We start from the raw sequence: 23,826 nt of genomic DNA on the forward strand, positions 1-23,826 counted from the left end.
ATTTAAATCTGTCTGAGCAGGGCATGTGCGTTAATTGCGTCAAATATTTTAACGTGATTCATTAAAAAAATTAATTACCGCCCGTTAACGCGATAATTTTGGCAGCCCCAAAATAAATGAATAAATAAGACCTTTTCTGCAACATCAAATATTAACAAAATGAGTGCTTACAGATAAAACAAACATAGCAACATAACAATATGAAAAATAAAGAATACGTATTGCACATTGTAACAACTTCTAATGATACTATTATCCATTTTCCATTTCCACTTTAAAAACGCCACGTAATTGATTATATTAATTCTAATGTTCACTCGCTGAACGACATGGCAATCCTACCTTCCAGCTCTGCACCTGTGGTGTGTTCATTATGGCTAATGCTTGCTGCTACATATCCCTTGTGAGGTGCTACAAGAAGCCAAAGTTTCCACAATTACATATAGGGAATGGGACGTACTACGTCATTGTTTGGACCCGCCTCCATGCTGGCAATATAATTCACTTCCGGGCCGGCAGAGTCAATGCGGATTGTAACGTGTGATAGTGCTAAGCTAACTCTTTCGGTGTTTTAGAAAGAAAATATGGGTGCTTATTGTTGCGTTACCGGGTGCAACAGCGTCTCCTACGACAAAAAAGGGGTTAGGAAAAATGGACTCACTTTTCACCGTTTTCCTGCATGGAGGACCAAATATCAGATCACGAAGGTACGACGGATGGCTGGATTGCAGCGGTTCGTCGGAAAAGCATTTCTTATGATCATATTTCTGCTGGAATGAGAGTGTATTCCCCTCATCTCTACTCTTGTAAGTTGAACGATTTATCCGTTTGGTTTCAATACGTTTTTTGTTTTTTTCTTTACTGTTGTGTAAATCTGCCTCGGTAGCAATGCTAACCTACTCCTCCTCATCACCTACCTGTTGTGTTACTAGGAAAACCTGCATATGAAATGCTGACAACACATCCCGATTGGTCACCATATCTCTTCTTGGGTTATTCTGAGGTCAAGCGCACCACATCGGAGCGTTGAGAGGTTGGAAAGGCGAAGAGTGCACGCTGAAACTTCAGTTTGCTCTGCTCTTACAAACACGATCCCAAGTGTTATGAAAAGTCAATAAAATATGAATACCAAAACATGACTTGAACAACTTCTTGACAAACTGTAACTGCTTGTTGTTTACTTCAGGTCTTCATAATAAACAGGTGTAATAATTACAAAGTCAGGTGACTTAATTTTGTTATTCTATTTGGAATATGCATTGACAATTTTTGGACAGTGTTGTAGACAAGAACTGGGACTGATAAGTTGCAATAGATTTATTTCAAGTAATGCAATTTCTCCAATACGATATTTGAATTGACAGTTTAAAATCTTTAAATTAGTGCAAACAAGGCCCACCCTCTGACGGTGGCAGCAAATATTATATAAGTAATACACAAATACAAGATCACAATAAACGTGTCTTTGTCAAAGCAGTTTAAAACACTATTTACTGGCCTTGGGTAAATTGCCAGACAGGATAAATATGTGCTTTAAAGTTCTTGCATTTCCATTTTAAGTATTGCAAGTACTAGTCTCCAACACAGTATTTGAACTGACAGTTTAAAATCATTTTAGTACAAAATGGCCCACACTCTGGCAGGGGGCAGCAAATATTATAATACATAATACATTATAAAAAGCTATATACTATATAAATACAAGATCACAACAAAACCTGTATTTTTCAAAGCAGTTAAAAAACATCCAGTGGCCTTAGGTAAATAAAGGTGTATAAATATGTACTTTACAGTTCTTGCATTTCTATTTTAGGTATTGCAACTTTTCCAACACTATTTGAATTGACAGTCTGAAGTCTACATAAGTGCAAATAAGAATATTATAATTTAAAAATAATAATAGAATATATAAATTCAACATTACAATGAAAGGTGTCTTTGTCAAAGTGGTTAAAAAAAAAAAAAAAAAAGTCACTGGCCATAGTTAAATAGCCAGGCAGAATAAATATGTGCATTAAAGTTCTTGCATTTTCACAAGTTAAAAGCCCGCAGTTCATCGACGAGAAGGGCAGACCCAGATGGCGTCTGCTGCAGGGGCTTGTTTGAGTCCGACACAGGACAAATGGAACCACTCCATTGAACAAATTTTCTTTGTCAAATGATCCAAGAAGAGAGATGGTGACCAATCGGGATGTGTTGTCAGCAGGATACCTAGGAACACAACAGGTAGGGGAGTCGTAGTAGGCGAGCATTGCTACCGAGGCAGATTTACACAACGGTGTAAAAAAACAAAAACGTATTGAAACCAAAATTGGATAAATCGTTCAACTTACAAGAGTAGAGATGACAGGAACACACTCTCATTCCAGCAGAAATATGATCATAAGAAATGCTTTTCCGACGAACCGCTGCAATCCAGCCATCCGTCGTACCTTCGTGATCTGATATTTGGTCCTCCATGCAGGAAAACGGTGAAAAGTGAGTCCATTTTTCCTCACCCCTTTTTTAGTCGTAGGAGACGCTGTTGCACCCGGTAACGCAACAATAAAGCACCCATATTTTCTTTCTAAAACACCGAAAGAGTTAGCTTAGCACTATCACACGTTACAATCCGCATTGACTCTGCCGGCCCGGAAGTGAATTATATTGCCAGCATGGAGGCGGGTCCAAACAATGACGTAGTACGTCCCATTCCCTATTGTCGTATCACACGGTGCAAGTTGCATTTTATTCGCCATCTGGCCTTACCACTTTCGTTGTAATCCTCTGTAGTTTGAGGCAGCAAGGTCGTTGCATGAAAAAAATTAGCTATTTTCGCGCATTTTGCCGATTCTTTCACGAGTGCTTTTCTCTTTTTAATTCTTATTTTTCAGCGCCACCCTTGCTCTTTTTATCCATCCGAGCACCGAGATAGCAGCTAATTTGGCTCAATACAGACTACAATTAGGGGGCGGAGCTGCATGCTGTATTTTTCGTCTGCACACGTGAGGATGAGTCTGGAAAAAAAAATAATACTGTTTTTTTTTTTTTTTAAGACGGCCCACAGGGACAGCGGTAACAGAATGTAAGTTATACTCAGTGACACTGTCATAAATAAATACCAAACAAAAAATGATAACAGTGTAATTTTTTTTTTTTTAATAAAACGCGGACCGGCCCATCTGGCCGGCCGGCCCTTCTGGAATCGTCCAGAAGCTCCCGATTAGTCACTCCGGGCCTGGATGTGACGCATTTACGTGCACTTCAGTGATGTGATAATCAGGAAAAACCTGGTTTACATGTTAAGTCAATAGTTCGATTTCTTTGCAAGTACATAACGTAAAACTCTTGGTCTCAGCATAGGCCTTCCTCCATGTCTACCAAAAACCCATGCTTGCTTGAAGTTGTCCCACTGAACCTCTTCAAATGTGAGTGCGTTACACAAGCTCGCTAACTGCAGAGTAGGCCCATAGGCTGAAAGCGAATCAGTTTGGCGTCCCTAAGGCCTCTCTAGCAACATCCGTTTTTCCATTTGTACACATGCTCAGAGATGTAAAATAGCGGTGTTTATCAAATAAAGGATAGCGGATCAGGCTCTTTACATGACCACTTGAATAATCTGGTAACTCCAGAAATCGGGTTATGATCGGTTTATTAGTGTGCACAACCAAAAAAAAACACTCCAAAACGCTGTGGTGGAAATGATGTGACTTGCAAATTCATTGCACAATGAAAATTAAATGGAATGTTACGAGACATACCGGTAGTGGTTTTATTCAACGACTATGTTGATACCAAAACTTTTCCATTAGTAAGAAGCCGTAGTCATTTTTGAGAGGTTAAGAGGCCAAGAGCGACATCTACTGGTAAAACTAATTAGAAAAAAAACAATCTTAAAGCTATGTAGATTTCCCCTTTCATATTCATTGTTTCCTCATTATGTCCAGAATGTTTATATAGTGCCCTATCAGTCCATGTCTATAAAGGTATAATATTAAAGTTTTCATGTATCTGTGTTTTAAATATGGGCCCGCATAATACTATAATTAATTTAGAAAATGTTTGTACCATGGTTCAAAACAATATTTCACCGTATAATCCCTTAATGTTTTGTCTTGTATTGGTGGATGGGGGACTTGGGGGGGGGCACCAAAGGTAGACTGACGAGAGGGCCGCACAGGAGATTCTTTTTTTGTGTAAATAATGAGCCTATGTTACTTATATTTGTATTTATTGCATTTATCAGTTATAAGTTTTATTTTAAATACTATATATTGTTATTATTACAATTATTATTTTTTAGGATTTTTTAGAAACTTGATTTTTTTTATTGTGCCCCTTCAGGCAGAGCACCACAAAGCATTTATGCCTAGGGCACCAAAATAGCTAGCGCCGGCCCTGACGGTATTTCAAATGAGAATAGACAGACAGGCACATTTTGTTGCGTCTACAAGGAAAACGCTAACTTTGTGATGATAATACACACTCATCAGGAAAAGCAGTACATTATTTTCAATTAAATCTACCTAGAAGCCACGAACTGTATGTAAAAATAAACCAAAATCCGAGCATTTAACATCCTCTAGGCTTACTGACCAGAAAGGCCAAGTTGTTTTGCTTTACACTGGTCAGTGTTTTAAGAGGACACTCGCCACTGTGAAGCTAATGCTGATGCTAACTCAAATGCTACGCTAATGCTAGGATTTACAGTTAGCGTCTGATGATTACTTAGCACAGACCTTTAAAGGCTAAAGCAACATTGCATATTCACTCTTGCCAAGATAAGAAAACAAATCTTACAGTGTTTCCAAACAAGCAAGATAGAGCGCAGCCTAGCATGAGATACATCCCAAAAACTCCGGTAAGAAGGGAGAGGCACAGCACACCTCACATGAGTGACACGACCCAAACACTGCCATGATGCAAGCTGACATACGCCACGTAAAATATGAAAATGTCACGAATTGTGAACATATCACAAAAACGATGTCTCATTTTCATTTCGTAGTTGTGTCGTCAGGCGAAAACTGACATTCGTCTCCCAAGTCACGTTATCATAAAAGAAAAATTGTTTATTGACGAAATATTTTCGTTATCATCATTGTTGACGATAACAACACTGTTTACAAGAGACAAAAGTATTGTATCACGCCAAAGTAACCAAGTAATTTTGCGTACATTTTAAATGAGTTACTTTTTTACTTCGAGTAGATTGAAACGCCAGAGCTTTCACTGACACTTTTATTCATCCTGGCCTTGACACACCACAACCCAAGACCAAGTCTGAGCCAATCCCACTTCCCGCAAAGTGGCTAATCGCTTGTTTGCTCGCATGTTCAAACAAAAGGGGTCCCCAAATTGAGATGGAAATAGCCCAATAGCCCAAAAGCAAAAGCCCACAAATCTCAGGTGCAAACTGACCTTACTTGGTTGAGTGTCCTTCTAAAAGCAGAGGCAGAAAGAGTGCTAGGGTGAAGCGCGCAGACAAGATGAGACGAGCCAAGACCAGTGTCAGCACAACCGCTGATGGGGAAACATTTATAAGAGGATTACCAAAAAGGACAAAGGCCAGGCTTGGGCGCGCTAGCTCCAATTTAAAACGTACATCTGGCAAAAACCCGGAATTACCGACGATTGATCTGAGTGGCCTGTTTGCCCGTTCACTTTCCAACTTTAGGGGGTGAAAACCCTTGCATCTCATAATAGCTCTGTCAGGACTGGGCGTAAGGCAGGACTGGGATGCAGAGATTTCTTGATAAACTAAATATAATAATTTTCCAAGCCCCTCACTCAGGGTAAAAACCAGTGTTGTTAATCTTACTTTGAAAAAGTAATTGACAAATTACTTCTTCCAAAAAATAATTGAGTTAGTAACTCAGTTACTCGGCAAAGTAAATTACGTTACTTTTCATGTTCTACATGTTATTACATGATATTCTATAATGTCTTTCACATGAAATATGTTTATAGTAACTGATTGAATTAAACTCAAAATTAAACGGGAATGCTATGCTAACGCTCTGAGCCACCTAGCATCACGTTTGCAACGGCGTCACAACCATAGGCGGAATTTGACTTTTGGGGCGGGGGGGGCACAACGTGTTCATGACCTCGAAACGCAGTGCCAGCAATAAAATTACCTCTAAGAATATTTATAATAATAAGTTGACACTGAGCGTTTTTTGTTTCCCATCATTCTTGAGGGTAATTCTAAATCAGGCTGCTTAGCCAATACTTTTCGCCAAGATCATCATCCATTGAATGTGGTACGCCCGCCGGTGTCGTGCCAATGTAGTTACCCCAGTCAAAAATTGTATCCCCTAGGTGGAGCCATATGGAGGTAGATTTGTGTCTTTATTATTCAATCAAAAAAAGTTGCTTCAATCAAAATATATATTTTCAACCCCCCAAAAAGTCGCTTCAATCAAAAAAAAAATGTTTGAATGCAAAAATGAATTTGAAACAAAAAAAAAAAATGCATGTGAAAGCTATTTTTCTTGGATTTTTTCTTTTTTTTTTTTTTTTTTTAATTGAAGTCGTTTTTTTTTTTCTATTGAAGCAATATATATATATATATATATATATATATATATATATATATATATATATATATATATTGAAAAACAATCACTTCATTCAAAAAAAGAAAAATTTAAGTCATGGAAAAAGTTTTGGAATGCGAAAAAATATTTCAGATAAAAATTTGCATGCGAACACTTAATTTTTCATTGAAAAAGTTGTCTTTGATTGAAGCAATCTTTTTTGTGTTTGGGCCATATTATGAGTAGGAAATCTGTGTCTAAATCATTTAATCCCCAAAAAAAGTTGCTTCAATGAAAAAAAATATTTTCAATCAAAGAAAAAAATCATTTGAAAAATAAAATTGCCCTCTCCTATTTTTTTTTTTTTTAATTATATGCAAAGCAAATGACGTTGCAAATAAAACTAGGTAGTCACATGATCTGTTCGAAAAATAATTTTGACCCATTATAAAAACATTTTTTTGTTCATTTCATTCATTTTTGTTGCAGTTTTATTGCTTAACAACTTTTATATAAATAGGAAAGTCAATTATATGCAATGACGCTTTTCGGCCACCGGGGGGGGCCTGGCCCCCCCTTAAAATTAGCTTATGGTCACAACATCCTTCCTCTCCTGCTCTGCTCTTTCCATGTCTCTCAGACATTTCTCGCATCATTCAACCAATGTAATAACGCATAGTAACGCACGCCTCAGTAACGGTAACGGCGTTGCACAGATGGGAAAAGTAATTACGGTAATTAGATTACTCACAACTGACAATAATAACACTGTTATTAACAACACTGGTAAATGCAAACATGGCAGGATCTTTAAACACAAAATTAGTGATGTAACGAGGTGTTCACCGAGGCTCGCTTAGTTTAGGCGAGGTGCCAAAAATGCTGACGTTCGAAACAGCATTGTTATTGTCAACGATGGCTATAACATTTCACAACGAACAATTTTTTCATGACAATGACGAGAGGATAACGAGCGCAAAACGTGCTTTGAGAGACTAAAACATAATGAAACTAATGCCAGTTTTCGTCAGAATAGACGAGAACAATACAAAAATGTGCCATAGTTTCCGTCGCTTGTTCACCATGTGTGACATTTTATGTGTAGTTAGCATGCATCGTAGCAGTGTCTTGTAGTGTCACTCTTGTGAAGTGCCAGTGGCCTCTCCAGTCTCCCCATTGCTTGTTTTGAGACACACACGGTACGATGTTTTCTTATCTTGACAAGAGAAAATATGCAATGTTGCTTTAGCCTTTAAAGGTGTGTGCCGACTGATCATCACACACTAAATGTAACTCCTAGCGCTAGCATAGCATTCGCATTAGGCTAATGCTCCTAAACTCTTGGACAACTTTTTTTACATACAGTTCGTGGCGTCCAGGTGGGTATAATTGACTGAAAATAATGTATTGTTTTCCTGCTGTGCGTGTATTATCACCAAGTTGGCGTTGTCCTTGTAGACGCCACAATATGTGTTCGTCTGTCAATGTTCGTTTGAAATAGTTGGGAACCTTTATTTATTGATAATACCATTTGGGTAATAATTTCCACACACGCACACACTGCTTTATTTTTTTTTTCTTATTAAATACACATGTGATAATTTACATACAGGGCTTGGTCAGACAGTGAGGACAAGTGCTACAGAAGATAAATAAATGAACATGTTGTAAATCAATTCCTTCCCAACAGAAAAACAACAAAAACCATTCGATCACTTGATGTAGTTGAGAGACCTTTATTCATACACTTCGCCAGTAGGTGGTACCATGTGCATATGAAGCTTCAATAAATGCACCCTTCTCCGAACCAAACAGCTAAAGTGGTTCAAAGCCTCATGAGGCTTCATCTCACCATCACTGACTGTTTATACACAGAAGGTAATGGGAAACTGCTGGAACCAATTGGTGCTCAGTGAAGACATGAGGAAGGGCAAGTGCTCTGACTGTCAAAATAAAACAGGAACTGACGCCACGACATGACAAACCTCACCACGGTGTGAAAAGTTCGGACTTGATCGGTCCAGTGCGAGGTCCTGCGGGATGGCGTCCTTTCAGTAGGGATGATATAACGCCAAACTTTGTATCTGGATAGGCTATTTATAAGCTCCCTCCAAGAATCCATTTATGGTTTTAAAAAGATTAACACTACACCAAAAGAGTCAGCTCATTGGCTGCCACTGACCAATGAATTATGACTGAACAAATGTTCATTCGTCCCTTTTAGTCAAAATGCATCAGAGGCACACAAACATGAGCACTCAAAGGTAGTCCCTTCAGTTACTGTAGAATGAATTGGATGTCTATCGTTTTCAATGGCAGGCGATACTTTAAGAAGGACACACATTTGTTTACAAGAATGTTACATTAGTGTCTGATGATCACTTAGCACAGACCTTTAAAGGCTAAAGCAACATTTCCCCAATCTTGCCAAGATAAGAAAACAAATCTTACAGTGTTCCGTTTACCAATGGCCAATTCATTTCCAATGGAGAAAAAAAATGACCTAATAACAGCAGGAAGTGACCCCAAAATGGCCTAAAATTAACAGGAAATTATTTAAAATGTACAGGATGTGACCCTGGAATGCCCCAAAATGGCAGAAAGTGGCCTATAATCAACAGTAGACCAAAGGTTTAAACTAGAATAGTGTCTATGTTATCTCGATGATATTGACACCACTATGCATCCAATTCATTTTGACTGGGAGGGGAGAATGAACATTCGTCACAATGCCAATGTCTGTACAAATGGCTAATCATTACCCGCGCGCAGAATTTACAACCAAAAGAATTTCGATTAGCCTCTTTGTTGACATGACTTTGTGTCATCACGGCAATGCGGACCAGCACAACGATTTATTGGCCACCTCGCACAACCACAGGTGACAGGCGTGTGTGGGCGGGGGCGGGCAAGGCAAGGTACTTGGTACTTAAAGGCCACACGCAACTCAACTCTCCTTCACAGAACCTTTGAGCACTTCGCACAACAAGGTAAGAAATCTCCTCTCATGTCCTCAACTTGATTGGAAAAGCTGACATTTCACAGTCAAAGTCTCCCACGACGCATGGGAGACAGACTTACTGTACGTCAGCATCTTCTCGATACTTCTTCGAATCGCATTCACGTGCCAAGTTCGGACGGAATAGGAAAGGGTTCAAATTGATTAGGGACCAAATCATTGGCAAGTTGGACATCGGGCCCCTCCTCCTAAAGATGGACTCGGATGGCCTTTCCTGTTTTTTTGACAGCTGTTCATTCGGATATTATTTACAAATTCCAATTTATTTGGATAGCACAATTCAAAGTGCTTTGTGTCACATGAAAATCAGCAGGACACAATTCAGAAATGGAAATACAAACTCAAAGAAAAGGACAGATAAAAGTTGTTACTAGGGTTGTTCCGATCATGTTTTTTTTGCTCCCGATCCGATCCCGATCGTTTTAGTTTGAGTATCTGCCGATCCCGATATTTCCCGATCCGATTTTTTTTTTTTTTCCTCCCGATTCACTTCCAATCATTCTCTATAATTTTTCCCGATCATATACATTTTGGCAATGCATTAAGAAAAAAATGAATAAAACTCGGACGAATATATACATTCAACATACAGTACATACGTACTGTATTTGTCTATTATGACAATAAATCCTCAAGATGGCATTTACATTATTAACATTCTTTCTGTGAGAGGGATCCACGAATAGAAAGACTTGTAATTCTTAAAAGATAAATGTGACTTTGTATATTGTGACTAAATATTACCATCTAGTGTATTTGTTGAGCTTTCAGTAAATGATACTGCAGCCATTTAACTGTTCTGCCGTAATGCATGAAGGGAAGTGCAACCATGACTGTGCGTAGCGGTACCAATTGATATATCTTCTCTGCGTTGGGAAATAACATAGGGTGTTAAGAAAAAGATCAATTACTACCTTTCATCCCCACATTGCTTCCCACGATATTTCTAATCGTAAGGAGAGGGATTGTAAGGCTTTAGCCAATTAAAAAAAGGCTCCAAAGGCTGCCAAAATTCACTCTACTCATTTTGTGCTGCCTTTTAGCTCTATACATAGGTAAAACGGCGCCATTACAGATTGAACGCGATAATGCGTGAGTGGGTCGTGCAGCGCATGCGCTAAATACGTTAAATATTTTAACGTGATAAATTTAAAAAAAAAAAATTAATTACCGCCGTTAACGGGATAAATTTGATAACCGTACCTTAAGCCTAAACTAAAGACTCTGGATGAATGTAACATATTATGTCTAACGTTAAATACAATTAAAAAACGATTTAATTTAAAAAATATATACATATATATATATATATTAAAAAAGGGCATGTCCGATATTTTTTTGCCGATTCCGATACTTTGAAAATGACGTGATCGGACCCGATCGATCGCCATCCCGATCGATCGGGACATCTCTATTTGTTACAGTTAAAAACAAAAACAATTCGAACAGGAAATTGGGTAATTGAACAACATGGACAGTAATGAATACGTTGTCCTAAATAAAAGCGTTTTCAGCCCTGATTTAAACTCTTTGAGTACACCTATTATCAGAATGATTATATGACCTATTTAGTTGGGTTCACTTCATTTGAATTTGTGGCAGCTCTCAATTAGCTGCAGCATCCTGATTAATTTTTTGTCATTACCAACACATCCACCATTGCAGTATTCCAATCAACTAAAATGAATGCATGTATGCATTTTTACTAGGGCTGTCAAACGATTAAAATTTTTAATCGAGTTAATTACAGCTTAAAAATTAATTAATCGTAATTAATCGCAATTCAAACCATTTATAAAATATGCCTTATTTTTCTGTAAATTATATATATATTCTGTAAAATAAATTGTTGGAATGGAAAGATAAGACACAAGATGGATATATACATTCAACATACGGTACATAAGGACTGTAGTGGGCATTTCACTCTACTGTCATTTAAATCTGTCTATGCTGTCCTCACTCCGAAGCGTCTACTTTTTCCAAAGCTAGACAGCTAGTGAACGACGCCATAATAATCAGACTTCTTTCTTTTTCATCTGATTTATTAATAAAATGGCCTCAAACCATTGTCCTCTTTAGACCGTCATAAAACTACAAAAAAAAAGTACACAAGCATTGCATTAGCAACAACGTTAGCTTAGCACGCTATACAGGTTCACAAAACATAAACAAAAAGTGTCACATACAAAAAATATAACATTTCGCTTACTAACATAATATGTGCATTATTTACAACAACCATACTTACACACAAATCTTGTCCAAGGATCATATAAGCACAACATTACAACGTAGGCGTCAGCCCGAGACGTTGTGCAGCCATATTGAACTGGCAAGACAACAATAAACCATGTCGCAAAGTGACCACAAGAGTTCGCTGTTAGACAGCACAAAAAGCCTTGCTGTAAAACTTACCAAAAGGCAGAATACTGTCTGAGCGGGACATGTGCGTTAATTGCGTCAAATATTTTAACGTGATTAATTAAAGAAATTAATTACCGCGCGTTAACGCGATAAATTTGACAGCCCTAGTTTTTACGTCTTGTTTGGACAGAAGCTTCTTCATTCTGGCTGTGTGTTTTTTCGGTGTATTGAAATCGAACAAATGTTCATCCACCCAGTCCAAATGGAATGGACATCTAGTGCTGTCACTGACAGCCAATGAGGGCTCTATAAATGTAACACTTTTTTCACACGTGAAAATGTGTATTTAATATGCGCAATTCATGTTCTTGACATAGCTTTTTTTCTTTTTTTTTTTTTTCTTTCTTTCCAGTCCGGGCGCAGCCGCAGGCGAAACGTTTCACGCTAACAGACCTCACCCTCGAGCTTTCGCCGTCCGGCCCATGTTGAACTTTGAATCCGAACGTGATTTTTAAGAGGAAATGCCGCTCTTTTACGGCGAATGATATCTAGAGTTTTATCCACTAGCGCGCCCAAATGCATAGTAGGATACGCCTAAGGCAAACACAGAGGGCGGACCCTGTCAATGGTTGACTCCTAGGCATGAGATGTGCCGTTCACAGGCTGAGGAGTGGAAGATAGCTAGTCGAAAAATAGGCTAGAGAACATTCCTTTGCACAGCCGTGCTTCCAACACGTTTTATTATTCAGGGTGTAGAAGAAAATTCCAACGAGCATCCGCGTCAATCCAGATTGTAAAAGCGGTCACCGTTAAATTGGGCTGCTTTTCTCAAAATAAAACTAACTGTGATGTTGCGCTTGCCTAGAAAGGCATTTTTGGACATTCGATTGTCCTATGTTTGCAAGGAAAGCAAACAAGGATGCGTGTGGAGCTTTCCAAGCTGATGAATGAATTCTGAACAACGTAATAAAAGCGCTGCAAGAGCCACTTGGAAGTGTCATTCAAAGGTTGCTTTTAGGGAATGTGGGATGTGATGCATCCCACATTCTTGCATCACACTTGACTTGATTTCAAGTGATAGACAACACCTTGCTCGCGTGAATGACCTTTGTGTGAAAGACAAATGGCACATTTCTTAGGCCGGACAATATCAGACACTCGCGCTTGATTGGCTAAATTAGTATTGGCATTTAAAAATGTCTGACAATGTCTGGCTTTTCTTGATGCCTTCTCTACTATTGCGATTCTGACATTTTTTCATTTCATTAAGAAGGTCCTTTTTGCACACGAGAGAGCTCATGTCTATGTAGCGAGTTAAAGGAGCTCACATCGTTGCAATCCCGTTCTCTCCCGCAGGCTTGACTCAACAAGATGGCGCTCGTGTCAGAGTTCCTGGGTCAGCTGACGCTGGCGTACGGCGAGGTGAATCTGACGACGAGACCGCTCACCTAACGCCTGTTGGGATTCAGTAGTAACGTGTCGCCTGCAGGAGCCCGAGCCGATGTATCCCACTGTGACGGCCGTCCGAGACTTTGACCCGATCGGCGACGCCGCACGACTGGATGCAGCACTCAGGACCAAAGGTGGTTATGATTAGCGTTATTCATCAGGGTTATGAAAATAGGCAGCAGAGCGGAGTATTTTTCCCACTTTCACCTGACTGCTCACTTTTAGTAGTACAGAGGTACCTCGACATACAGTGGGGCAAATAAGTATTTAGTCAACCACTAATTGTGCAAGTTCTCCCACTTGAAAATATTAGAGGCCTGTAATTGTCAACATGTGTAAACCTCAACCATGAGAGACAGAATGTGGAAAAAAAACAGAAAATCACATTGTTTGATTTATAAAGAATTTATTTGCAAATCATGGTGGAAAATAAGTATTTGGTCAATACCAAAAGTTCATATCAATACTTTGTTATGTACATTTTCGTTGGCAATAACGAAAGCCAAACATTTTCTGTAACTCTTCACAAGCTTTTCACACACTGTTGCTGGTATTTTTGGCCCATTCCTCCATGCAGATATCCTCTAGAGCAGTGATGTTTTGGGGCTGTCGTTGGGCAACACTGACTTTCAACTCCCTCTACAGATTTTCTATGGGTTTGAGACCTGGAGACTGGCTAGGCCACTCCAGGACCTTGAAATGCTTCTTACGAAGCCACTCCTTTGTTGCCCTGGCTGTGTGTTTGGGATCATTGTCATGCTGAAAGACCCAGCCACGTCTCATCTTCAATGCCCTTGCTGATGGAAGGAGATTTTCACTCAAAATCTCTCGATACATGGCCCCATTCATTCTTTCCTTTACACAGATCAGTCGTCCTGGTCCCTTTGCAGAAAAACATCCCCAAACCATGATGTTTCCACCCCCGTGCTTCACAGTGGGTATGGTGCAATTCAGTATTCTTTTTTCCTCCAAACACGAGAACCTGTGTTTCTACCAAAAAGTTCTATTTTGGTTTCATCTGACCATAACACATTCTCCCTGTCCTCTTCTGGATCCTCCAAATGCTCTCTAGCGAACCGCAGACAGGCCTGGACGTGTACTTTCTTCAGCAGGGGGACACGTCTAGCAGTGCAGGATTTGAGTTCCTGGAGGTGCATTGTGTTACTGATAGTAACCTTTGTTACTGTGGTCCCAGCTCTCTGTAGGTCATTCACTAGGTCCCCCCGTGTGGTTCTAGGATTTTTGCTCCCCGTTCTTTTTATCATTTTGACGCCACGGAGTGAGGAGGGAGTTGAAAGTCAGTGTTGCCCAACGACAGCCGCAAAACATCACTGCTCTAGAGGAGATCTGCATGGATGAATGGGCCAAAATACCAGCAACAGTGTGTGAAAAGCTTGTGAACAGTTGCAGAAAACGTTTGGCCTCCGTTATTGCCAACAAAGGGTACATAACAAAGTACTGAGATGAACTTTTGGTATAGAGCAAATACTTATTTTGCACCATGATTTGCAAATAAATTCTTTAAAAATCAAACAATGTGATTTTCTGTTTTTTTTTCACATTCTGTCTCTCATGGTTGAGGTTTACCCATGTTGACAATTACAGGCCTCTCTAATATTTTCAAGTGGGAGAACTTGCACAATTAGTGGTTGACTAAATACTTATTTTCCCCACTGTACGATCGCTTTGACACACAATCTTTTCGACATCGGATGTAAAATTTGACTCGCCATTTGTTTGTACGTCAGAAGACATGCTCGAAATACGACGATGCATGACAACCCTGCAGTGTCTTTGTTTTCCCACAAGACAGACGCACGGTGGATTTTCTTGTGAGAGAAATCAATGTGGGTTCCAACAATGTTAGTGCAGGTGGTGAAAAAAAGGGAAAAGGTGAGGCTTACCATTGAAATGAAGTTTGAAATGATAGGGTTATATGAGCGTGGTGTTCGCGTCCGTAAACTGGCTCGACAATACGGCCGTAGAATGGCTACGAGCTCGGCCGTCCTCCTTCGTTCGCCAGTCTTTATAAGTTAAGCTGACAATTATTATTATTGTAACATCGCCATAAAAAATGGCCAGCTTCGTCAGGTTTGTAGTCATTTATTTCAGAACTTGCCTTCACAACATGCCTACTGTCCCCCGAAACTGACGCCCAACAACAGAACACGGAAAAATGAAAGTAAAAACTCTAATACACTCGCTCTCACTCTGTTGTTAGCCACGCAGTGCGTTCAGGTACACTACGCAAAATATATCCGCCACATTAGAACCCGATTCATTACAATATTACAGGTATTTATTATTAATATTTTTATATTATTATTCCGATTTTTATTTAGAATTTGTTTGTTTTGCTCTTTGTAATTGCCATTTGCAATAGTAACAGCAGTATTTATGAAGGATTTAGTGTAGGTTTTTGGACTGTGGAACGAACTAATGGAATTACAGTATAATGTATTCTTAAGGGAAAATCCTGCTCGACATACAACCATTTCGACTTACAAACAAGGTCCTGGAACGAATTAACTTCGTATGTGACACGGATGCACCAAGGACCCAAATGCTCGATAGTTGTGTTCAAACAAAATGTTTATTCTCCAATTAGTAGAGTTCAAAAAATGTTAACAAAAATTCACAGCAACAGCTGGACATCAATAACTGAGTTACTTCTTCAAGAAACAAAAGGCATGGGTTCAAAAACATGAATCGTGATCAAAAAAAGGGCTTACACAAGGATGTGGCATAGGACGTGGCAGGATAGCAGGCAAACCGACACTGGGCAAGGTTACAAGCAGGCTATTTATACAGAGGATCCCAGGTGGACAGAATCAACCTGATTGGCAAGCGCAGGAAGTAAAGTTAACTCAAATGAGGCACGCCACTACCAAAATAAAAGAAATCTGACATGATCCAACACAAAACATTAACAAGACTGCCGAGACGTGACAGTATGTAGAGGTACCACTGTATAAATAGCAGCCCATTTGCCGCATGGCGGTTTTGGAAAGTCGCAACGGTCATTCCACGTCAGAAGCCTCTCAAATTAGTCCCAAACTGCTGTGAAGGGAAGGGAAAACTTCTTGGCGGGCTGCGATTATGCAACGCTGCATGCTCCAATGTCAATTGGTCAGCCAACGACGGTTGGACGGACACTGTACACGACTTCTAATGATTGTAAAGGCCAAGCTCTAAACCAGGGGTCCCCAAACTTTTTCCTGTGAGGGCCACATAACTTTTCCCTTCTCTGATGAGGGGCCAGGGTCAGTTTGTAACAGAAAAGGTGTGACGATTGCAGGAGTGCCAAAATGTAAAGATTTATTGTTTTTCAGAAAGCCACAATCAAATAACCCTCTTTGGATTCTTCACGGAATAAAAGTAAATAAAATAATATTATAATATAATATAATAATACTATTCATTAAATAGATAAATAATAACTAAATAACCCTCTCTGGGTTCTTCACAGAAAAAAACAGGAAATAAATAACACTATTGAAAAAAAAAAAAAAGAAAAAAAAAAATGGGGAGGCGGGCCGTATCCGCCCGCGGGCCGTAGTTTGGGGACCACTGCTCTAAACTGTTGAAAGCCTAGCTGACGAAAGATGACAAAAGAAATGAAAACCTATCCCATCTAAAATTTAGCACCACATTGGAACGCAGTGCGCCTGGTGCATTGGCCAAATTTGTCTGAAATGACTAATACTAGGTCAGCGCCGTGAATTCCAACCATTGGGCGTGACGGAATAAAGCTGTCGGAATTTAGACGCTGCTGTAGCGATAACCGTAGCGCTTCCTATCGTTGAATGGAAATATCACAATTCAGACGTTGAATTTCTGTACTTGCCCACATTCATTCAGACCTGGGTCCATGCATACACCTTGCAAGAAAGCAAGAAACCTTTGCCTCCACTCGCACTGCTTGATGACAGTGATTTTTTTGCTTTGAAGGTGTGGACGAGCAAAGTGTCATCGACATTCTGACGCGAAGGTCCTTCGAGCAGCGGCGAGAGATCGCCTTCGAGTATGAACGCCTCGCCAAGAAGGTGAGCCACCGACCGCCGGGCCGCCACCACCACCACTGCGTAATGCCCTTGCACATGTTCAGGACCTCCAGACAGCACTGAAGGGGGCGCTGTCAGGATCTTTGGAAGCATTGATGCTGGGACTGATGAAAAGCCCTACCCACTACAGCGCCCTGGAGCTCAAAGCTGCTGTCAAGGTGTTCACCCCGCAACCACATTGACAACGACAACAGTGATGACGATGACTCGGAAAAACAAGCTAGGGGACAATTACTGCAACAACAGTGTCGATAACTATGACTCCCATTAAGACAACGACGACCATAACAATACGCGCCGTGAGCCAAAGTGGATGGCCGTTATCAGTCATCCACCATTTTGCAGCAGTGCCATTCCATAAACTTAACACTATAGTAAATGGAGCCGCCGATTACTTGTTTTTTACAGGATTCTAAACAACAAGTTTTTCCGTAAACGTCAGGGATGCAATAAATGAAGTGCATACCTGAGAATAATTGTGGGGATGCTTTGCAAAGCACATATACCATTAATTTAATATTATTTACTGATCACTTTTTTGAACACAGAACGAGCTTTGACCGATTCGCAATGTTCCAATTTGGAAATATTCTTAAATGTCTTTTTCGATATCACCCCACATATTTCTGATTGCATCAAAACTGTTTTTAATTTCTTTCAAAAGAAGCTCCATTCATGTCCAATGGCTAAAAAAATACCGGTATACAATTTCAAACGCTTATCTAGTTTTTGTCCAATTCACGTAATTCACACTTCCAAAAATTCATAAAGTAATGTTAGCAAGCAGTTCTTAGCAAAAGTATTCAGTTCTGCCAAAATTTGAGAAAACCCATACATGTATAATGCATCCATTCATTTCAATAGCACATTTAAAAACGTCATGACCTTTGACAAAAAAAAGTCCTTAAATCAGTAGGAACTCATTGTAAATACTAGCGTTGTTCCGATCATGTTTTTTTGCTCCCGATCCAATCCCGATCGTTTTAGTTTGAATATCTGCCGATCCCGATATTTCCCGATCCGATTGCTTTTTTTTGCTCCCGATTCAATTCCAATCATTCCCGATAATTTTTCCCGATCATATACATTTTGGCAGTGCATTAAGAAAAAAATGAATAAAACTCGGACGAATATATACATTCAACATACAGTACATAAGTACTGTATTTCAGTACTGCATTTGTTTATTATGACAATAAATCCTCAAGATGGCATTTACATTATTAACATTTTTTCTGTGAGAGGGATCCACGGATAGAAAGACTTGTGACTTTGTATATTGTGACTAAATATTGCCATCCAGTGTATTTGTTGAGCTTTCAGTAAATGATACTGCAGCCATTCAACCCAAATGCATGATGGGAAGTGGAAGCATGACTGTGCGTAGTGCTACCAATTGATATATCTTCTCTGCGTTGGGAAATAAGGTGTTAAGAAAAAGATCAACTGCTACCTTGCTTCCCAACATTGCTTCCCATGATATATCCAATCATAGGGAGAGGGATTGTAAGGCTTTAGCCTATTAAAAAAGGCTCCAAAGGCTGCCAAAATTCACTCTACTCATTTTACGCTGCCTTTTATCTCTCTATATAGGTAAAACAGCGCCATTACAGATTGAGCGCAACAATGCGTGAGTGGGTCGTGCAGCGCATGCATTAATTGCGTTAAATATTTTAACGTGAAACATTTTTTAAAAAATTAATTACCGCCGTTATCGGGATAAATTTGATATTTACCTTAAGCCTAAACTAAAGACTCTGGATGAGAGTAACATATTATGTCTGTAACGTTAAATACAATTAGAAAATGATTTAATTAAAAAATATATATATACAGTATATTAAAAAAAAGGCATTTCCGATATTTTTTTGCCGATTCCGATACTTTGAAAATGACGTGATCACACCCATCTCTAGTAAATACCCCAAAAATGGGACTTGTAAGTGTCCCCAAATCAACAAGAAGCGGCCCACAGTAGTTTTTGGCCCAGAAGAGCAATCATCGCCATGCAATTTCTCCAGTAATTGCTTTTTTTCCCAACATCCAGCCTAAACCCTCACCACCTTAATACAGTTTTTATTTTTTAAACCAAATTGTTTAAAACTCAAGATGTGGCCGAGTGGGGAAAATCACTTATCTTAGGTTGGCTGCAACAGAGCCTTCCAGAAAAGTCCACTGCTGACTCTGACTTTTCACCACTATGTATGCAATATCCAAGCTTCCAAAACTTTCCTGCTCAGGGTCTGGGAACCGACGAGGAGACGCTGATCGAGATCGTCTGTTCCCGAAACCGCCAAGAAATGAATGATATCCAAAAAGCCTACCGAGAACGTAAGTAAAACCTGAATTTTCCTGCTCACTCATTCACTCACTTTGCATGTATTCTGAAGCTCGTTAGCCTGCATGTTAGCTTTGCTAAAGTTTCCCGGAAATAGGTCTGGCAAAACAGCGGCAATCAGCCACGCCGGCTAGCACCTCTCCTATGGCGGGCGCCGCGCTCCATGTCAGCATTAGCAAAGTCCTCTGTCGCCTTCTCACCTGTCTGTTTGTCTTCAGTGTTTAAGAAAGAGCTGGAGAAAGACATAGCAGGAGACACGTCGGGAGATTTCGCAAAGCTGCTGCTCGCTCTCGTCCAGGTCGCTCGCCTGACAACTCACGCTTAATCGCACAGTGGCCGCCGTTAACCCGCGACCGCTTGTTGTTCTCAGACCGAACGAGACCGACCTTCCAACGTGGTGGACTACGAGAAGATTAACCACGACGCCAAAGTTAGTTCGCTAGCATCCGTCTACCCGGTTTGTCGATAAGTCACGAAGAGGTGTCCCTTTTGTGACATCAGAGCCTCTACGATGCTGGCGTCAACCGCAAAGGAACCGACGTGGACGTGTGGATCTCCATCCTGACACAAAGGAGCGCCGCCCACCTACAGAGAGGTGAATTGCGCTCACTTGAGTATTGTTCTCACCACTAGCCACTTCACATTGAGTTGCGTGTGTGTGTGCACTAGTTTTTGACCGCTACAACAGCTATAGTCCATACGACCTGAAGGAGAGCATCCGAAAGGAGGTCAAAGGCGACCTGGAAAAGTCTTTCCTGACTCTTGGTAATCTGACTCCACCCCTCTCCTCGTCGGCGTGTTAGCGCACCGTCGTTCACGCTAATGTATTTTTGCATGTGGACACAGTGGAGTGTTTAGAAAACAAGCAGGCGTACTTCGCCGACAGACTCAATGAGGCCATGAAGGTAAGCGAGAGGTTTGGTGACTCCGTGCGACCTCGGTCTGACTTCTACCTGACCTGCAGGGCAAAAGCGCCAAGGAGAAAGTCCTTACTCGTATCCTAGTGTCTCGATGCCAAGTGGACCTGATGAAGATCAGACGGGAGTTCAAGAAGCGACACGGCCGCTCGCTCTACCGCGCCATCAGTGTGAGGACTCAAATAAAGTGCATAAATAAAGTGCAAACTCACACGTAGGGACAATGATCAGGACCCTCCCAGGCGAGCCATGCACAAGACTAGCGTTGCACCGATATAGTACTAAAATGACATCATCGGTATCGGGGCGTACTAAGAAATAATGCGCCCAAGCTACACTATATGTAATCTTCCAGATCTAGTTTCCAATTGTGGGTCGCCCAACCCAAGATGGCCGCCAGCCACGCCTGTCGCCATAAAAAAAAGTGCTTGTCGTTAGGGTTGTTCCGATCATGTTTTTTTGCTCCAGATCCGATCCCGATCGTTTTAGTTTGAGTATCTGCCGATCCCGATATTTCCCGATCCGATTGCTTTTTTTTTTTTGCTCCCGATTCAATTCCAATCATTCCCGATAATTTTTCCCGATCATATACATTTTGGCAATGCATTAAGAAAAAAATGAATAAAACTCGGACGAATATATACATTCAACATACAGTACATAAGTACTGTATTTAAGTACTGTATTTGTTTATTATGACAATAAATCCTCAAGATGGCATTTACATTACTAACATTCTTTCTGTGAGAGGAATCCACGGATAGAAAGACTTGTGACTTTGTATATTGTGACTAAATATTGCCATCTAGTGTATTTGTTGAGCTTTCAGTAAATGATACTGTAGCAATGCCCAAATGCATGATGGGAAGTGGAACCATGACTGTGCGTAGTGCTACCAATTGATATATCTTCTCTGCGTTGGGAAATAAGGTGTTAAGAAAAAGATCAATTGTAAGTCTTTAGCCAATTAAAAAAAGGCTCCGAAGGCTGCCAAAATTCACTCCACTCATTTTACACTGCCTTTTATCTCTCTATATATTGTAACTAAATATTGCCATCTAGTGTATTTGTTGAGCTTTCAGTAAATGATACTGTAGCCATTTAACTGTTCTGCCCAAATGCATGATTGGAAGTGCAACTATGACTGTGCGTTGTGGTACCAATTGATATATCTTCTCTGCGTTGGGAAATAACATAGGGTGTTAAGAAAAACATCAATTACTACCTTTCTTCCCCACATTGCTTCCCACGATATTTCAAATCGTAGGGAGAGGGATTGTAAGGCTTTAGTCAATTAAAAAAAGACTCCAAAGGCTGCCAAAATTCATTCTACTCATTTTACGCTGCCTTTTATCTCTCTATATAGGCAAAACGTCGCCATTACAAATTGAGCGCGACAATGCGTGAGTGGGTCGTGCAGCGCATTCATTAATTGTGTTAAATATTTTAACGTGATACTTTTTTAAAAAATTAATTACCGCCGTCATCGGGATAAATTTGATAACCCTACCTTAAACCTAAACGAAAGACTCTGGATGAGTGTAACATATTATATCTGTAACGTTAAATACATTTAGAAAACGATTTAATTAAAAAATATATATTAAAAAAAGGCATGGCCGATATTTTTTTGCCGATTACGATACCTTGAAAATGACGTGATCGGACCCAACTGATACATCTCTACTTGTCGCCCTTCCCGAATAGACGTTCTGTGGCGCCCATTCATTCTACTGCTGCAAATTTCAATGAGTCACGTCCAATCCATTTGAAGTGGGAGGGTGCGCTGTCATCCCTCAAACTTTAAACAATTGGACATCTAGTGCCATCAACAACAGACAATGAGTTCAGCAGTATCTGACCAAGCCATGGAATCAATGACTTTACATTTAAGTGAGTATGCAATAATTTAGTATTAAAAGAAAAAATATGTATCTTTTCAAAAAACATGGTATCCATACAGTACCGGCATCAGCCACACAGTCGAGTATTGGAATAGGTATCGTAACCCAAAAATGGTATCGGTGCAACACCAACCAAGACTTTGACAGCAAATGACGAGAAATCAAATGATAGAAAAAACAAAAGCAACGTAGACAAAAAGCGAAATACACAGAAAGCAAAATCGAGACATTTTCACAGTCCTTCTCGTTTATTTCTGATGGCCATCTCGTTTTGTTTTAGGAGCACACCAAGGGCGACTACCAGAAGGCATTGCTCAGTTTGTGCGGAGGTGACGACTGAGTTCGCCGGACTTCATGTGACACTCGTCTCCTGTGAAACACTCCGCAAGTCAAAAACAGCTTTCTGCTGCTTAATGTGACCACAAGAGGCTGGTAGCGAGGTCCTCGAAGGACATTTGCTTCACTTACTCATTCATGTGCCATAAACTAATGAACCAGAAATAATTGTTCTTGTCCATTCATGCGCGTGACTGCGATGGCTTCACCTGACCATGTGCTGCATAAATATTGTATATTCACTGTTGTGTTCTGCATACAGAACAGAAAAATCAATGCACCGCACTTGTTTTTCTCCTATTTCGAACAAATAAAAGAGCTCTCCTGTGAGCGCCAGCCATGGGCCTGCTTGTCTTGAATGTCTTGCCTCCTCCGTCTTTACTGTCAAGCTATTATCAGGCATGGTCGAGGCCCACCAATCGATACGCGGACAGATCACAAAAAGGCTTGCCAATGACATTGGCGGTGCTCCAGATAGCAATTGCCACCCCCCCCCCATACGCGAAATTTCAGGGGGGGTCGGGGCGGGAATCGCCGGCCATGGTGGCCGAAAAGTGTCATTGCATGTAATTGACTTTCCTATATATGATTTTAAAATTAAGAGTTTTCCGGTAAAATATTGTCTATACAAGTTGTAAAGCAATAAAACAAACAACAAAAATAAAGGAACAAAAAAAAATTTTTTTTTAATAATGCGTCAAAATTATTTTTTCAAACAGATCATGTAACTAGCACCTTAGACCAGGGGTGGGCAAACCAGTCCTCGAGGGCTGCAGTGGGTCCTGGTCTTTCTTCCAACTGATTCAGCACAGACAGTTTAACCAATGAGGTTTCAGTGGAAACAAGAAGCACCTGACTGCAATCAACTGATTGAACTTGTATGAAACCAGATTGGTGAAAGGCTGTCCTCA

General features: G+C 40.2%; 2 protein-coding genes across 8 annotated transcripts in view; one reads left to right on the top strand and one right to left on the bottom strand.

Moving 5' to 3' along the window:
- Window positions 1-23,826, bottom strand: part of LOC130913744 (cyclic nucleotide-gated cation channel beta-3-like) — a 78,633-nt gene that overhangs the window by 26,799 nt on the left and 28,008 nt on the right. For 2 of the 5 annotated variants that reach the window (XM_057832608.1, XM_057832576.1), the window contains exon 1: window positions 5,401-5,505. The exons of 1 other annotated variant lie outside the window; for it this stretch is intronic. The gene's annotated coding sequence lies outside the window, so the exon portion shown is untranslated. Of the gene's footprint in view, window positions 1-4,779; window positions 4,841-5,400; window positions 5,506-23,826 lie in introns of those variants that run through there. 2 more of the 5 variants (XM_057832583.1, XM_057832600.1) reach the window with 2 other exon arrangements.
- Window positions 520-23,295, top strand: anxa2b (annexin A2b). 3 transcript variants are annotated; one of them, XM_057832630.1, is made up of 14 exons: window positions 520-806; window positions 933-2,226; window positions 13,264-13,329; window positions 13,397-13,490; window positions 17,308-17,402; window positions 17,465-17,578; window positions 19,661-19,751; window positions 19,977-20,056; window positions 20,129-20,188; window positions 20,260-20,353; window positions 20,428-20,523; window positions 20,605-20,663; window positions 20,723-20,845; window positions 22,860-23,295. In XM_057832630.1, the coding sequence occupies exons 3-14, from the start codon at window positions 13,279-13,281 to the stop codon at window positions 22,917-22,919; spliced, it is 1,017 nt and encodes a 338-aa protein (XP_057688613.1). In that variant the 5' UTR covers window positions 520-806; window positions 933-2,226; window positions 13,264-13,278; the 3' UTR covers window positions 22,920-23,295. The 3 variants fall into 3 exon arrangements, with proteins under 3 accessions (XP_057688613.1, XP_057688630.1, XP_057688622.1); XM_057832647.1 differs by having other exon boundaries at window positions 520-707; XM_057832639.1 differs by lacking the exons at window positions 520-806; window positions 933-2,226 and adding an exon at window positions 9,416-9,511 and having other exon boundaries at window positions 22,860-23,294.

Source organism: Corythoichthys intestinalis, chromosome 1 (assembly GCF_030265065.1).
Source record: "Corythoichthys intestinalis isolate RoL2023-P3 chromosome 1, ASM3026506v1, whole genome shotgun sequence".
NCBI classification, from domain to species: Eukaryota; Metazoa; Chordata; class Actinopteri; order Syngnathiformes; family Syngnathidae; genus Corythoichthys; species Corythoichthys intestinalis.

Bases quoted from the DNA above. Each gene is read 5' to 3' on its own strand.
- anxa2b (XM_057832630.1), top strand. From the start codon at position 13,279: ATGGCGCTCGTGTCAGAGTTCCTGGGTCAGCTGACGCTGGCGTACGGC. The intron at 13,330-13,396 runs GTGAATCTGACG...TGTCGCCTGCAG, and splicing joins TGACGCTGGCGTACGGCGAG to GAGCCCGAGCCGATGTATCC. The intron at 20,524-20,604 runs GTAATCTGACTC...ATGTGGACACAG, and splicing joins AAAGTCTTTCCTGACTCTTG to TGGAGTGTTTAGAAAACAAG.